The sequence below is a fragment of the Saccopteryx leptura genome, chromosome 2, assembly GCF_036850995.1.
Source record: "Saccopteryx leptura isolate mSacLep1 chromosome 2, mSacLep1_pri_phased_curated, whole genome shotgun sequence".
Classification (NCBI taxonomy): domain Eukaryota; kingdom Metazoa; phylum Chordata; class Mammalia; order Chiroptera; family Emballonuridae; genus Saccopteryx; species Saccopteryx leptura.
This window is the reverse complement of record NC_089504.1, coordinates 355444639-355461403: the sequence shown is the minus strand read 5'-3', so window position 1 is coordinate 355461403 and position 16765 is coordinate 355444639. Positions and strand designations below refer to the sequence as shown.

The following is a 16765-nucleotide window of genomic DNA, read 5'->3' as shown; positions in this document are numbered from 1 at the left end:
TCTGAAAACTAGATAAGTAATCTATAGACAAGAGTTGACTAAGTATGTGCCAATTCCCAATGGGAGAGCTGCTAGAGAGAGAATGGTTCTGGGTCATGACCCTACCTCTAAGACTAAATTAGCTCTTTGACCTGGAGCAAGTCACTTAACCACTCTGGGCCTTAACTGCATCATCTTGGTAAATGCAAGGACCTAGAGTCCAGTGGTCGAGAAACTCATTAGTCAACAGAGCCAAATATCAACAGTACAACGATTCAAATTTCTTTTGAGAGCCAAATTTTTTAAATTTAATCTATATAGGTAGGTACATTCCTTATCGAGGTAGCGCCCGCACATGGTATTTTGTGGAAGAGCCACACTCAAGGGGCCAAAGAGCTGCATGTGGCTTGTGAGCCTTGGTTTGCCGATCAGGGACCTAGACTAATTTTATGGTCCCTTCTAGCTCTTAACACTCCATACACATAGAATTCACTCAGAAGGAAGAAAATTGCCTTTTAAAATCCTCCCAGGCTTGAGAAAGGATCTGCAGTGATTCTGATCAGATTCTTTGGGAGGTTCATTCAAGTCTCTTAAAAAAAAAAAAAAAAAAAAAAAAGACTGAGCTCTGGGGCTTAGTTTTCTAATGACCATAAGCCATGGGCCAAATCTATACCTTTCCACCAAGGGAATTATTTATGTTTAAATCAAATGTTTTAAAAATGGAAGGGATCAAAATAACATTGTGAACAAGGGACTATGTATGACCTCCCATGAGGATGACCATAGAACCACGAGGACACAAGTTGGGCCATAAAGAACAATATTTAACCAAAATGCCTACGGAGCAGAGAAAGGCCATTTAGGACACCAGTGAACATCCAGTCTTGGCTCCAGGACATGAGGGATGGCTCATGCCTTTTTGAATATGCAGTGTAATTTCTCGTTGACTTGGTTGCCTGTTTTGTGAGAAGGGCAGTGGGAGGCCATGAGACCAAAGCAGGATTTCCCCGTGTCTTCGAGTGTAGCCTGGGAACCACCGGCAGGGCCTTTCAGGGAAAGGCTTTTGCTGAGACTAATGGGCCAGCTGATTTTGGGGTAAAACTTACTTTGGAAGGTGCTGATTAAAAACAGGAAGGCAGCAACTCAAGCCCTGGACACTCTGTCCTATGACCTGTGAGGTGGGGGTGAGCAGATACGGCTGTGTGATCGCAAGGACTCCATCACTGCCTGACCTGACCGACAGGGCGCTTTCTTGTTCCATGAGAATTCTGTCACCTAAGAAATCTGGAGCAGATCCGTTATAACTTTCAGAGACACAGCCCCCCATGGACTTACTTATTTTAAGATTGTCAAGTAAATACATTTTTGCTCATATCTTTCTCTTTCCCCTTGTCTTGACACTGAGCTCAGCCCTCTTCTTGCATCCTGGGATAATATACGGCCTCTCTCATGCTTGAATGGGAGCTGAATGCAGGAAGGGCTGCTTCCTGCCATATTCTATCTTTACACGGAGCTAGAAGAGAAGCAGCCTTTACTTTTGTTTCTGGTGGTTTCCACAGAGCACTCAGTGAAGAAAAGGCCTGTCCAAGGCTTCCTTAATCAGATCAGTGCTGATGGATAAACTGGACTTGGTGAGCCGCTGAGAAGCCGGCACTTGGGAATGACTTGCCTTAGCTGACAGAGAACCCTTGTCAGCTTGACCCTGTGCCCTAGTGATACAACCTGGGCTCCTTTCCCTCAAACTGTTCGAAAGGTTTGGGATGGAGAGAAAAACAATGCTAATCTTAGTTTCATCCATAGAGCTCTTCCTATCAACCACAAATTCATGAAAGAGCCCTAAACCCAGATGACAAAGCCAGCTGCAGAACGGAGGGTGGCTCGTTAGGCTGCCCTACCTCAGTTCCAGGTGCCAGCAACAGGTGGCATGTTCGAACTGTTATGCCCAGGACTCGATGTTGACACAAAAGCCTACATCTTTTGTAGGCTGAGCTGGGAAGGGTACTGGCAACTCTCGCCCCGGCCTCAACTCTCCTCTTAGGATAAAAAAGGACTGTAACCTGTAACCTATGGATTTTTTTTAACATTCAAACCATTTGAAAATGGATGGGACATGGTTGGGGGCAGGCTGGGTGACAGAAAATGCAGGGACTTGCGGTGGAACGGTGGACAGCCAACTGCGGCCTCCCTAAAGCATGCTGCTGAGTATTTCCGACACCGGGGAGGCGGTGGGGGCCTCCGGGCTCATCTCCGGGTGCGTGGGGCTGGGCAGGCCCGAGTGGCCCCCGGGCGGTGGGCTCAACCTGGCCCAGGGCTTGGTGTCCACCAGGGCTTCGGGGTACGGCTCCACATAGATGCGGTGCACCGAAGGCCTCGGGTCCTGGAGGAGGCTCTTCCGCCCCTCCGGGAGGCTTGAGGCGTGGGCCAGCGCCACGCCCCGGGCCCTGTCAGCAGCAGGTCTGAGCTGCTCAGCCTCCCCAGGATGCTGGGCCAGGTCGCAGGCCCTGGACAGGTGCTGCGTGTACACCCCCTCGGACAGCGACAGCGACTGCGTCTCGCTGTGCATGCGCAGCCAGCGGTGGTGCCGGCTGAAGCCTCCGTAGTGCTGGTGCTTGGCCGGCTTCCGCCTTCCCAGAAAGCCCAGCGGCGGCCGTGCGCCTGCCGCCATCTTGGCATGGTTCTTGGGCGCGAAGCCCGTGAGCGTGAGGCCGTGGAGAAACTCGGCGCATGCGTGGTCTGGATCCGGCCCCGGAACCCGGCCCTGGGGGTCGTGGCTGGGCCCCAACGGAGACTTTATGTCGTGCACCTGCAGGACATCCGGGGCGCTGCCGCTTAGGCCGCTGAGAGCCTGCTGGGCGATGTCGTGCGAGGACAGGTAAACCAGGTCCAGGTCTCGGGGGCTCAGGGCATCACTGGAGTCGTAGTCACTGTCGGTGGGGAGGAAGACTTCCGAGCAGCCTTCTTCATCAGAGCCGGGCTGTGAATCTGCAAAGCCGGAAACTGAGGTTAGGGGAAAGGAAAACCTCTAGCCGAGATGCTTGGTGGCCGCAGGGGCCCCGAGGTAGCGAACACCCCCTGCGCCTCTGCGACCCTCCCCTGCCATGCGGGGCCCTGCGCTTGGTTCAGCGGTCTGCTCTCGCCTCTTGAAATTATTAATCAGTTTCGGACAAAGGGCTCCCCATTTTCGTTTTCCATCGGGCTCTCTTTGGAAGCTGTGTAGTGGATTCTATTCTTAGCTTAACGGAGAGGGAGGAGAGGGGCCCCGACAGGTCCACCTGGACAGCGGCAGGGGCACAACATGTTCTCATTCCCCACAGAGGATTTCATTATTATTCGCTGGATGTGTGTAGTGAGGAGGAAACAGGACACAAAGCTGGGTGTTGCTCATGTATTCACTCCCTATTCTTCAGATGTGATTTTTGCAGTTGATACAGTAGCGGGAACTTAAAAGGGGGGAGGAAGAAGAGAAGGCACAACAATAGCTGAAGTCAGGGACACTTGTTGGCAGATCCTCGCCATCCTTCCCCTACTTGCTCTGTGATCTTGGGAAAATTATTTACTTAGCTTCTTTGAGCTTCAGTTTTCTTATCTGTCACATGGGGATGATAATAGAGCTTATCAAGAGTGACTGTAAAAAATAAATCGATTATGTATATAAACACCATGTTGTCAGGTGTTTAAAAAGAAAAAAAAAAAGTAAGACCAAAGGGGGGAGGGGAATCCAGAAGTTAAATCAGAGGCAAAAACAAACCTCAGAGTGCCTACTGTCATGACCATAAGTGAGCCACAAGTTTAGTTTTCTAGACATTTGTCATTTATGTGTTTTTCCCCAATCAAATTGTATATTTCTGTAGGACAAGGACTGTCTTAAAATCCTTCAAATTTCTGTCAAAAACTAATCCCATAGTAGGTACTTGGTAAATATATTCTAATTCTGGAAACATGCAAGTGCTCTTAAAAAGGAAGAAATTTCTAATTTACAAATCTGAGACAATCCTAACAAAAATAGCCTCCAAAGGATTTTAAAATGGAACTTAACAAATTGGCTTTTAAATTCATCTGGAAGAGATCATTGATGAGAATAGGCAAGCTTTTTTCTTTTTTTTAGATACATTAGGGAGGGGCCTGAGTTACCAGATATCAAAACATAGTATAGAGCTTTGGTAATTAAAACTTTGTACTATTGGTGTATAAATGGACAGATAGACCAGTGGAAAAGAAAAATAAAGTCCAGAAGCAGTCTTAATTATGATAATTTAACATATGGTAAAGGTAGCATTTCAAAGTAGGAGAGTGAATATTCAGTATATGATATTGGGAAAGTAGGTTATCCCTTTAGCAAAAATAATTAGAGAAAGGTTACCTCATATCGTATATAAAAATAAATTCCATGTAATATATGTACTCATATATAACATGCAAAGCCTACTAGTATTAAAAGACAATATGTTTGTAATTTTGGAGTGAAAAGTTCTTTCAAATCAAGACAAAGCCCAAAAAGTCAGAAAAGAATTGATAAGTTTGATTACATTGAAGTTTAGTACTTTGTAAAACAATTGATACCATAAAGTAAAAAAGATAAGCGATAGATTTGAAGAAGATAATAATAATATGCATAACAAAAGATTCATATCTTGACTATATAAAAACTTATATAAATCAGTAAGAAGACAGTCCAAATGGGGAGAAAGTGACCAACACTTCAAAGCATAATTAATACAAATGGCCAATAAACTTAAAGCTGTTCAACCTAGATAGACTACAATCACTAACTGAATAGTAATTAGGAAAATGCAAGTTGAAACAACAAGGAAGCATTTTTTCCCATCAGATTTGCTAAAAATAAAGAGTGGTAATCTCATGTGTTGGTAAATGTGTGGGAAATCAAGTGTGCTCATATAATGATGGTGGGAATGTAAACCAGTATAGCTCTTCAGATACCAGTTAGATAGAATGTATTACAATTGTGTTTATCATTTGTTGCAGCAAGTCCTTTTTTAAAGTATCTGCATTTGAGAAATTGTCACTATGTTTACAGGGAAGCATTTGTAAGTTGTATACTGCAATGTGACTTATAACAGTGAAAAGCTTGAAATAACCTTGTGGCTGAGAGTGCTGTAAAAGGAATACACAGTGGTACAGATGCATTACGAAAAGAAAACTAGTGTAAGAGAAGAAAGATAGTTTACTTGCAGAGTTCTGTAAGGGAGTCCAAGTGCAGGACTGGCTTGATTTAAAATTACAACAGGTATTTAAAAAGTAAAAACCCATAGGGTTGCAAGGTTATAGTTAGTCTGTTCATGGTAAAAAGTCAGACATAATTATCATAAGAATATTGCAAACTTTAGGGAAAATTTTGTTTTGTTAGGGATTCAGTGATTTACACAGATGGGATTAGGTTTTTTTCTATTTTAGCAATTAGAACCAGATGTAATACTTTTTTTTGTTTGTTTATTTCAGGGTTAGGGTGTGAATTACTCTCCCTCCCTCCCCCTTTCCTGACTATAAAAGATGGTGTGTGTGCTTATTCATTGGCAGGACAAGATTTTTGTTCGCTCATTGCTGGCAGCTACCCAATAACCATTATCCTTTTTTAGTTATAAAATCTTAGACTGTGTTTGAGACAACAGTGCATTCATGTGAGACCACATTTTTTTCCAGCTTCCCTTGCAGCTAGGCAGAGCCACACAACTCAGTTGGAACCACTGAGGTAGAACTGAAAGTACTGTATGAGAGTTATGGAAGGCTGCTTAAAGGGACCTGGCTTAACTGGGCTTATGCGCTTAGGTTGCCTGTAACAAGATAGCTGGGCTCATGAGGCTTCTTTGGAAAAAAGTCATGTGCTAGGATGGTGGAGCTGAAAAAATGAGCATGGACCATGGAGTCTGCATACCAACCCTGGAAATCTACCTCCAGGCGTCTTTTTCACAAGAGAGAAATAATATCTTGTGTTTAGACAGTTTTATGTAACATGGATCTGAAGTTAATTCTAACTGATAGAAACCGAAATGCCCATTATTAGCAAAATGGTTAAAAAATTTGTGCATATCCATACTATGGGATGTTATCCAGCAGCTATAAAGAGATCATCCTATATGTTGTTCTTTAACATCTACCAAAAGGATGACCTTTTCACCTTTTTTTTTATTGTTGTTCTATGAATCTGTTCAATGTTTCTTTCAAACCTAGCCTTCTTTAGGAAGCATACCCCAACTGTCGTGGAAAGTGAGCTCACTTGTCTGTACATTGGGAACCCTTTTTGTTTCTATTATCCTTTGGCACTTAGCCTGTATATACTTGTAGCATTAGCTATCTCTTTTAGTGCACTTATAATATCTGGGTTTCCTGGTTAGACCAGAGCCTAATTAGGGCAGATATTTAATTAATCCATTCATTCGACAATGGATTTTTTTTGAGCTCCTGTTCTAACAGAAACACTGGGCTGTGCTTGGTATCTGAGTGAATTTAAAACAAATAAGAAATGATTTGTCTCTAGGGAGCTTACTGTTTTAATGGAGGTGTAGGGCACGTGCATCTATGAGACTAGAAGAAATGAACTTTATAAGAGAAGTCTAACAAATATGATGGAAGTGTATAGGAAAGGAATCGCATTTTATTTATTTTCTTCCCCATTCACCTGTCTATTCTCTGTCTGTATATTTTATATCTTCATCCACTTTCAAAAAGTGATTTGACAGCTTTAAATAATAAATGTGCAAATGATGATGGGACTAGGAACCAGAGAAGAGGAAACAGAACAAGTCCTCCTGTTTGATTACCACATGGGAACAGGAATAGAATTCGGAGAAAGTGAGGCTACAAAAGTAAAATGCTGGCAGTTTCACTCTGGGTAATTTATCCTAGAAAATCCAAGGCTCGTTTTCATGGAGGAAATCGTACGTGAATGTTCAAAGCAATTTTATTCATGTTGACCCAAGCTGGAAACTACCTACATATCCTTCAGTGAATGAATGATTAAACAAACTGTGGTACATTACACTATGGAATAATGCTCACCAATAAAAGTAAAATAATTCCATGTATGTAACACTTATTAAGTAATTATAGAGATAAAGAATAGATTAGTAGTAGCCAAGAGTAGGGATGGGGGATGGATAAGGCTAAGAAGGGGCAATAGGGGAGTTTGGTGTTGATGGTCCCGTTGAGTATCTCGATTATGGTGGCGATTACCCAAGGCTACACATATGATACAGTTGCCTAGAACTAGACAAGCGAGCCTGTGTGCTTGTGTGCATGTATACACACGCATGCACACACACGTGAGTGAAATACGGATAAGCGCTATGGGTTGTACTAACTTCTTGGTCTTGATGTTGTACAAGAGTTAAGATGTTAACATTGGGGAGGGGCTGGGGGAAGTGTACACGGGAATTCTTGAACATTTCTTTGCAACCTACTGTTCCTATAATCATTTCAAAATAAATGGTTAGGCTGCTGCTTCTATAATTATATCATAATAAATGGTTAAAGAGGGAATTTATTTTTTTAAGATTGGATGGAGTCCAAAGAGAGTAGTGAATACCTAGATAAGGAGTTAGTACCTAATTTTGGAGCCGGTGAAAGTTATTGAAAAATTGTGAGGAAGTAATTGACAAGATGAGAGCCGTGATTTAGGATATTTATGTAGCAGCTAGGATGTTAGATGAACTGGATGAGGAGGAAGCACGGTAGGGAAGCCAGCTAGGAGGCTGTGGTCCATGCTATGTTCCCTTTAAATACATATTTATCATTTCCAGGTTGTGGGGCGGAGCAAGAGCAGAGGTTATGTGGAGGAAAACAAGTCCAGGAGAGCCACTCATTCAGAGATGTGGACTGAGCACCTGTTTTGTGCTAGACAGCTGTGGTCTCTGCTTCCAAAGACTGTGGATTGGACACCAAATAAGTCAGAAAAGACGAAAGATGAATTTCAGCTAGTGTAGTGTTCTGTGAAGAAAATGAAACTGGGTTTCAGGTAAAGAGACTTGGGAGGAAGGGTCTTCTGATAAAGTGGCCAGGGGAGGAATCTGTAGAAAACGGAGTCTAGTGAGACCTGCATAAAGGAAGCAGTTATGTGGAAGTTTTCGGGAAGAGTGTTCCATGCAGCTTGGAGAAGCAGGTGCAAAGGCCCGGAAGTGAGTAGGAGTTTTCCAGCCTCAGTGCCTGGGAGATACAGTAGTAAACCAGAGCAGTTAACCGGCAGCGGGTTTGGTCAGGGCCAGAGATGGTAAACTTGACTTGGGGCTGAGCTGAGCAGAAACATCCTGGTGGAGATGCAGTGGGAGCCTCGCGTCGTGTATATGGGGCCGGGGGCAAGGTGAGGGGAGATGCAGTGGGAGCCTCGCGTCGTGTATATGGGGCCGGGGGCAAGGTGAGGGGAGATGCAGTGGGAGCCTCACGTCGTGTATATGGGGGCCGGGGGCAAGGTGAGGGGAGATGCAGTGGGAGCCTCACGTCGTGTATATGGGGGCCGGGGGCAAGGTGAGGGGAGATGCAGTGGGAGCCTCGCGTCGTGTATATGGGGGCTGGGGGCAAGGTGAGGGGAGATGCAGTGGGAGCCTCACGTCGTGTATATGGGGGCCGGGGGCAAGGTGAGGGGAGATGCAGTGGGAGCCTCAAGTCGTGTATATGGGGGCCGGGAGCAAGGTGAGGGGAGATGCAGTGGGAGCCTCGCGTCGTGTATATGGGGCTGGGGGCAAGGTGAGGGGAGATGTCTGTGGGTAGAGAAGGAACTACCGGAGAGGGAGCTGTTGCCGATGTAGGAGTGGCAGGTTGGTGAGTTTAACAAGGAAGGGGGACCACTCGCGAGCACCGGCGCTGGCCCTGGTCTTTGATGAGACAGATGGAAGGACACGTGGTTAGGGAAGAAGACAGACATAAAGAGATTTTATAGCTTAGAAGTAGAGAACTTGATAAAGGCTTGGGCTGAATGACTTAGATATTCTGGAAACAAGTTTTAGACAGTACTTTGTACATTTTTTAGTGGGGAAAATGGAGCCTTCTAGTAACAGGGTATCAGAACTCTTGGCTGCTGTTGCTGATGGCAGCAGTAGGCGTCATGGGCATGTGAGGAAGAGAAGTTAGCTGAAAATCGGAAAGTGGGCTAGAAATAAGATCTATACAAGGAACGGGTAATTGGCATCAGTGGAACTTCTCTGTTTATCTGATCACTGTGTCTGTTCAGCTGTCCCCATGTCTTCTTTTGTGTCCGTGACAGTAATAACAGTACCCGTGGACTAGTCATGCTGTGTGCTCTAGGTGCTTTATCTTATTTAATGCTTACGACCGTTCCCATTTTGCAGATAAGTATTCTGAAGCTTAGGCTCATTACATTTTTCAATTCATATAGTGGGTTAAATGGCGAATAGGGACCCACATGCTGATTTGTCTCACTCCAGAGAGCTGCTGTCCTCCCATTCACCTGAGCATGTCCCTGGCTTTCTGTGGTGGCTTCCTGAGCCTGGGACCTGGTCCATCTAAGCCTCTTTGTTCAGTACCCGCCCAAAGTCAGAGTAAGTTCTAGTAAGGACTTCTTGATGCTGCTGCCGCTAGAGAACGGGGCTGGGACTTGTCTTTGCTTCCTGTGGCCAACGTAACAAACTGGCACCCCCAGGCGGCTTAACACAACAGACTTGATTACCTCACACCTCTGGAGGCCAGATGACTGGAATCAGGGTGTCTGTCAGCAGGGCTGCCCCTCCGAGGCTGGCGAGTCCCTTTTTGCCTCTTCTAGCTTCTGGGGGCGTCCCTGCGGCTGCATCGGGCCAGTGTTTGCTTCTCTCTTCTGTTTCTTACAAGGACACTCACCATTGGATTTAGGGTTCACCTGGAGAATCCAGGAGGCTCTCATCTCGAGACCCTCACTTACACCCTCAAAGACCCCTTTTCCAAATAAGATCACGATCGCAGGTTCTGAGGGTTAGGACAGGAACAGAGCTTTTTGGGTCCCACCATTCAACCCATTAGAAGTCTGATAATAAAAATGACCATAACTGGAAGCAACTGCTCCGGAGCTTGTGACGCTTCTTTCCTTTCCCAGCGCATGGTCCGCCCAGCACTCTGAAGGAGCATAGTCCGCCCAGCACTCTGAAGGAGCATGGTCCGCCCAGCACTCTGGAAGAGCATGGTCCGCCCAGCACTCTGAAGGAGCATGGTCCGCCCAGCACTCTGAAGGAGCATGGTCCGCCCAGCACTCTGGAAGAGCATAGTCCGCCCAGCACTCTGGAAGAGCATGGTCCGCCCAGCACTCTGAAGGAGCATGGTCCGCCCAGCACTCTGAAGGAGCATGGTCCGCCCAGCACTCTGGAAGAGCATAGTCCGCCCAGCACTCTGGAAGAGCATGGTCCGCCCAGCACTCTGAAGGAGCATGGTCCGCCCAGCACTCTGAAGGAGCATGGTCCGCCCAGCCCTCTGAAGGAGCATGGTCCGCCCAGCCCTCTGAAGGAGCATGGTCCGCCCAGCCCTCTGAAGGAGCATGGTCCGCCCAGCACTCTGGAAGAGCATGGTCCGCCCAGCACTCTGAAGGAGCATGGTCCGCCCAGCACTCTGAAGGAGCATGGTCCGCCCAGCACTCTGAAGGAGCATGGTCCGCCCAGCACTCTGAAGGAGCATGGTCCGCCCAGCACTCTGAAGGAGCATGGTCCGCCCAGCACTCTGAAGGAGCATGGTCCGCCCAGCACTCTGAAAGAGCATGGTCCGCCCAGCACTCTGGAAGAGCATGGTCCGCCCAGCACTCTGGAAGAGCATGGTCCGCCCAGCACTCTGAAGGAGCATGGTCCGCCCAGCACTCTGAAGGAGCATGGTCCGCCCAGCACTCTGGAGGAGCATGGTCCGCCCAGCACTCTGAAGGAGCATGGTCCGCCCAGCACTCTGAAGGAGCATGGTCCGCCCAGCACTCTGGAGGAGCATAGTCCGCCCAGCACTCTGAAGGAGCATGGTCCGCCCAGCACTCTGGAGGAGCATGGTCCGCCCAGCACTCTGAAGGAGCATGGTCCGCCCAGCACTCTGGAGGAGCATGGTCCGCCCAGCACTCTGAAGGAGCATGGTCCGCCCAGCACTCTGGAGGAGCATGGTCCGCCCAGCACTCTGGAGGAGCATGGTCCGCCCAGCACTCTGAAGGAGCATGGTCCGCCCAGCACTCTGAAGGAGCATGGTCCGCCCAGCACTCTGAAGGAGCATGGTCCGCCCAGCACTCTGAAGGAGCATGGTCCGCCCAGCACTCTGGAGGAGCATGGTCCGCCCAGCACTCTGAAGGAGCATGGTCCGCCCAGCACTCTGAAGGAGCATGGTCCGCCCAGCACTCTGAAGGAGCATGGTCCGCCCAGCACTCTGGAAGAGCATAGTCCGCCCAGCACTCTGGAAGAGCATGGTCCGCCCAGCACTCTGAAGGAGCATAGTCCGCCCAGCACTCTGAAGGAGCATAGTCCGCCCAGCACTCTGGAAGAGCATGGTCCGCCCAGCACTCTGAAGGAGCATGGTCCGCCCAGCACTCTGAAGGAGCATGGTCCGCCCAGCACTCTGGAGGAGCATGGTCCGCCCAGCACTCTGGAAGAGCATGGTCCGCCCAGCACTCTGAAGGAGCATAGTCCGCCCAGCGCTCTGAAGGAGCATAGTCCGCCCAGCACTCTGAAGGAGCATGGTCCGCCCAGCACTCTGGAGGAGCATAGTCCGCCCAGCACTCTGAAGGAGCAGTCGGCACGTTTGCCTCTCAGCCTCCAAACAGTGAGCATGCATTATTGTTTCAGGAGACAGAGCCGTATCTGAAGCTGTGCTTTAAAGGGCCGGCATTCTAACACTTCACCAGCTCGTCGTATTTGAAGACTCAGTCTCTCAGGAAGAGCCTGTGTTGATTTCCCCAGGTGGAGTTAGTTGCTCAGTTCTCTTGGATTTTATAGCATTTTATTTATATCTCTGTTACCGCATTTATCAAGGTTTGTTATAAATTATTTGTTTGCACACGTGTCTGCCTCAGTGATATGTGAACTCTGGAGAAGCATGCGTTCTGTCTTATTCATCTCCACTTGGTCAATGTTGAAGAAGTCAGTCGGTGCAGGAACAGACCAAAGAACAAGCCAACCAAAGGGACCTGGAGAATCTTCTGTGTTTCCCGTATCGTCTAATCTGAGCTTGGACATGTGAGCAGCCTGTGAGGACCCCCTAACTAGACTGACTGAGTCGTCATTGTATTGTTAGCCTCATTATTAGTGCTGAGCCTGATACATACAGAGCTCTCAGTGAAACACGTTGGGGTGAATTGCAACTGAAACAGATACTGAAATCTGGGAGCATAAAGAATGGTAAAATTTGCCTCTTAAAAAACAAAATTGAAAGCAGCCTGAAAATATCTAATTTATTTAATTTGCCATCAGAATTCCTGAGAACAGTCACCCAATCATCTTGCTTTATGTTTGTCCTGCTGAGTCAGCCCAGTTATAGCAGAAAGAGCAACTGTCTTGAAATCACACAAACTTGGGCCGAAGTCCTGGCTGAGCCCTTGCTGTGTGAGTGACCTTGTGCTAATCAGCCCCTCTGAACCTTTCTCTATACGTAGTATGTAGGTGATTATGGGGCCTGCCTTCTGCAGATGCCACAAGGATTACATTCATTTGTTAAAAATGCTTTCAGGGCCTTACACACAAAAGGTGACAATATTGTTGAGATCCGTTCCAACCTTAAACAGAGAATAATTAGAAAACCTATGAAGAAGTGACTCATTAAAGTACACACCAGTAGTCAGATAAGCTTCAAGATTTTGCTGTGAGAATGCTGTTAATAAGAGAGAACAGGAATCTCTTGCGTGCTGTCCTGTGTTGGTGACGACCTAGTCTGGCACCGTTTCTCAGCCTAGGTTTAGCAGAGTTGGTTGATGATGCAGCCTCTTTACTGGAGCTCCGGCGAGCAAGGGAGATAGGAGAGAAATCAGAGAGAGCATGCTAGAACTGTAGCAGCCCAGGAAGGAGAAGGCAAAGGCCTGGGCAGGAGTGCTGAATATTTTCTTATACACTGTAGCTTCACTGGCCCACACTTGGGAAACACTGCTCTAGTGGGAATCTAAGCATTTGACTCCCAGGGTGGTTGTATTGTTTATTACAAGACTTAGTGGAACCTCTTGCTTAGAGTGGGATACCCTTCCCAGAACAAGCTGGGAAAATCTCCAGGATGCCAGCCAGGGCACTGAGGAGAGTTTCCAGGGACTTAGGCCACTGCCACTCCCTCCCTTCCTGGAAAAGAATGCAAAGTGCAGCTTCCATCCCCAGATCCAGCCATATGCCCCATTAAGCATTGAAGGCGCCTTGCCCAGCTGTTATTCTAATAAACCTGCTTGTGCTCCTCAGTCCCCCTTAGTGGGCCCACTGGGCAGCCAGGCACGGGTACAACCTTGGTTTCCCTCTGGGTGACCCAGGAGCTGTTGGATGCAAGTTCTGCCCGTAGTATTAGTGCTGGCTTAGGAGGCTTGGCTTTCTTGCCATTGCGATGGGTGTTGCAACTCCTGGGCGCTGTGGGTCAGGCCAACAACAGCAGAGTGGAGTCGGTGGGGATTTTGCGGGCGTTATGGAGAGATGACATTTCAAGAAAGAATAATTGATTTAAAAGCTATTGCCTTTCTCTTATAAGCAGGGGGCATGGCAAGACAAAAAGAAAGGAATAATAAGCAGTGTTGGGTCTAGAAATAGATCTTTACATTTGCAATGTATTTCTGTCCAAATTTGTATTTTTTTGTTCTTCTTTGACTCTATTTCCACTGTGTTTAAGTAGAATTCAAATAATTTATGCACGAAGAATTTTAATAAATTTCTTAGGGGTTTGTTCACCTTCTAATTTCCCAAGAGAAATAACATCTTCAGCGTTTGGTTGATTTTTCAAGCTATTTAGTTTATGCCTTAGTGTCCTTAACATCATCTAGGAAAAGGTTACCAGGAGGATTTACATTTGGAAGCTCAGGATAGTCTTCAGATGCATCTGAAGGAACCACTGCCCCCTCCCCTCTGTGGCCTCACCCATGCGTCACTAGGAGAAATAGCAATATTGGAAAACAAATGACTGCTGCCTGTGACCACTGTACCCACAGAAAAGGAGGGGGAGAGAAAAGGCCCATGTGATGGACCAAATCATTCCATCCCCTGCCTCGAGCTGCCTTTCCTAGGAGCCAGCTTTCCCCTGTGGGTCCTTAGGAGATGCTTAATTTTAATTGACTCAGAGGAGTCCTGCTTCATGGTTGAGAACCACACAGAAATGGGAAGTACGGTAAAGAGCTCCACAGCCCGCCCCTCCCCCGGAGACACGCAGACAAATCCAAGGACTCAGAGCCGGGGAGCAGAATGCCGGGCTGGCCCAGAGGCCAGGCTTGTGATGGACAGCTCTGTCATCCCAGCAGGTTCCTCAGACGGAAGGGCAGCCCTCCCCACGCAGGACGGAATTGTGTCGCGAACCTTGTCCTGTGAACAACCCACTAGGGATGTTCTTCTAGGTTGGACTTTTCCCTCTTCATAGATGGTTCCCCCCAGATGAAAAGTCATCACACTAGTGGTGACAGAGTATGCAGGAGCAGATGCCATGGCCCTGAGATGGTTTTGTTCTTGTGAGGGGATAGGAAACGAACTTTCTCCTGCGCTCGGCAGTTTCCCTGTCTCTGGGTTCCATTTTTCATTTGCTGCCTTCCACGTCTTTGAGTTTCACAGCCCATGGAATCTTGGCTTCAGAGAAATAAATGGACCCAAGAGAGAGTTATATTTTAAGGAACCAGAATGATGATCGCTCCCATTTTAAGTTAATAATAAAATCTGAATGGAGTTGGCCAGATCCTCCAGGCAGAGAGTATGTATAACCCATCATCTGGCCAACTTGGTACTTATGGGGCATAGGAGAGGCCACCCTCATACAGCCAGGGGGTCCACTTAGGACCCTGTGGCCCGGAGAGACTGCACCCTGGGGAAGCCCCGGGAGCGGACAGGCGACCAGGGCCGGGAAGGGGGAAGCAGACGGGAAGCATCACTTGTAGAAGGACGGGGACGTGGACTGGCAGAGGGCATATTGTGACCTTGCCTTTCAGACCCGTCCTTTCAACCCTGTACCTCGCCAGCTACCGCCCTCCCTCCCTCTTTCACAGCCAGGATTGCGGGAAGAGTGCTCCCTTACTGGTCCCACTTTACCCCCACTAACCCCCATCTACTTCTGTTTCGTTTCTATCGCCTTCCCTTCACAGACTGATGACCTCCTTATTCAGAAGAAAACAATACAAAACAATAGAAGCTTTTCAGTTTTATTTAACCTCTCACCACCATTTGACAGGCTGTACTTTCTGTGCCACTTTCTCTCTCTCTCTCTCTCTCTCATTCTTCCTCTGGTTCCTTCTTAGTCGAAGATGGCTTGTCTCCTCATCTGACTACATCTGCTCTCTCTAGGGAATCCCAAGCATTTTTGTAGCTACGTTATTTATAGTCAACAAGTCTTGAAGCGCATTAGTCTGTTTCTCCTTCCTGAGCTCCAGACCCCAGCCATCTTGTTTTCTCCTGAATGTTTCTTCTATGTGGAATGTCCCCAAACTAACTCGTGCCCAGCCACCCAAGCTTGTTTCTCCTACTGTCTAATCTTTTATTTATTTATTTTTTTGGTAATTAGCATCATAGTATTTTAAGCAGTCAAGCCAGGAAACTTGGTATGTCGTCTGTTAATAATATCTCCTTATTGATCTCCCTGCTTCCAATCTACATGTAACAGCCAGATTTGATTTTAAAGAGTAATTCAGATTATCTCAATCCTTGCTTAAAAGTTTCCAGTGGCTTTTCATTACAAGTAGAATAAAATCCAAACCTCATCCCCTGGCCCTCCCCGATGTGGGCCCGTCCTTTCTCTCTCCCGTCTTTCCCCACTCCCCCTGCTCACTGTGCTCCAGTCACCTTGGCCCTCTTTCCGCCCCTCATCCACCATAGAGCTCTTTGCTGTTTTGTTGCCTAAAATAGCCCGGTCCCAGATCTTTGCCTTCCTGGCCCCTTTTTCTGTGGTTGGTCCGAGTGAACTTCCATGGACAGGTCTCTGCTGACCGTCCATTGAGTCCAGTGCTCTCCCACCCACCCCTTGCTGTTCTGTGTTAGACACTGGAATCTTAACTCTCTGAAATTATCTTGTTATGTTTTCATTGTTTGTCACTCTTTTTAGGATGTGAGCTCTATGGGAACAGAGACTTGGCTTTGTTTATTGCTATGTCCCTGTACCTCACAGAGTGCCTGGAACATGGTGGGTAACCAACCTCACAGAGTGCCTGGAACATGGTGGGTGACCAACAAAACTTTTTTAAGTGGGGGGAGGAGAACAATATGTTTGGACCCCGAGTTCTGCCAGAGGGCTTACAGTTCCCTGAGTCACAGCGTAGTTGCGCATCTGCTTCCTCTGCCTGTGCTCTCCTCTATTTTCTTTTTCTGTTCAGCTGCTGCTTATCCTTCAGTGCTTGACTTTGTCACCTCCTCCCGGTAGCTTTCTTTGATCTTATGAGTTCAACACCTCGCCTAGGCTCCAGAGCAGCCTATACATCTCTTGACCAGAGTACATATACAATTATCATGAAAGTTTTTGTTAATGTATTAGACAAACTTCTGCCAGGGGTGGTGTTTTAGCCCAATAGGTATCGCTAAAAAATACACTTGAGAAATTCTACTGAAAGAGTTCTTCTGTTGATTTGCTAAAACATAGAGTCCTTTGGTAACATGAATTAGCTGTCTCGCAAGTTCTTCCACTTGCCCAGGGTTGATTTTTAAACATTGACGTTTTATTTTTAAAACATAGGAGCTGACACAAA

General features: G+C 47.2%; 1 protein-coding gene across 1 annotated transcript in view; it reads right to left on the bottom strand.

Annotated features, from left to right (window-relative positions):
* Window positions 1–715: 715 nt before the first annotated feature.
* The window catches only part of ANKFN1 (ankyrin repeat and fibronectin type III domain containing 1), a 348145-nt gene continuing 332095 nt past the window's right edge, over window positions 716–16765 (bottom strand). Inside the window, exon 20 of the mRNA XM_066366429.1 lies at window positions 716–2961. Within this exon, the coding sequence (XP_066222526.1) occupies window positions 2165–2961 (797 nt within the window). The 3' untranslated portion in view covers window positions 716–2164. The remainder of the gene's footprint in view (window positions 2962–16765) is intronic.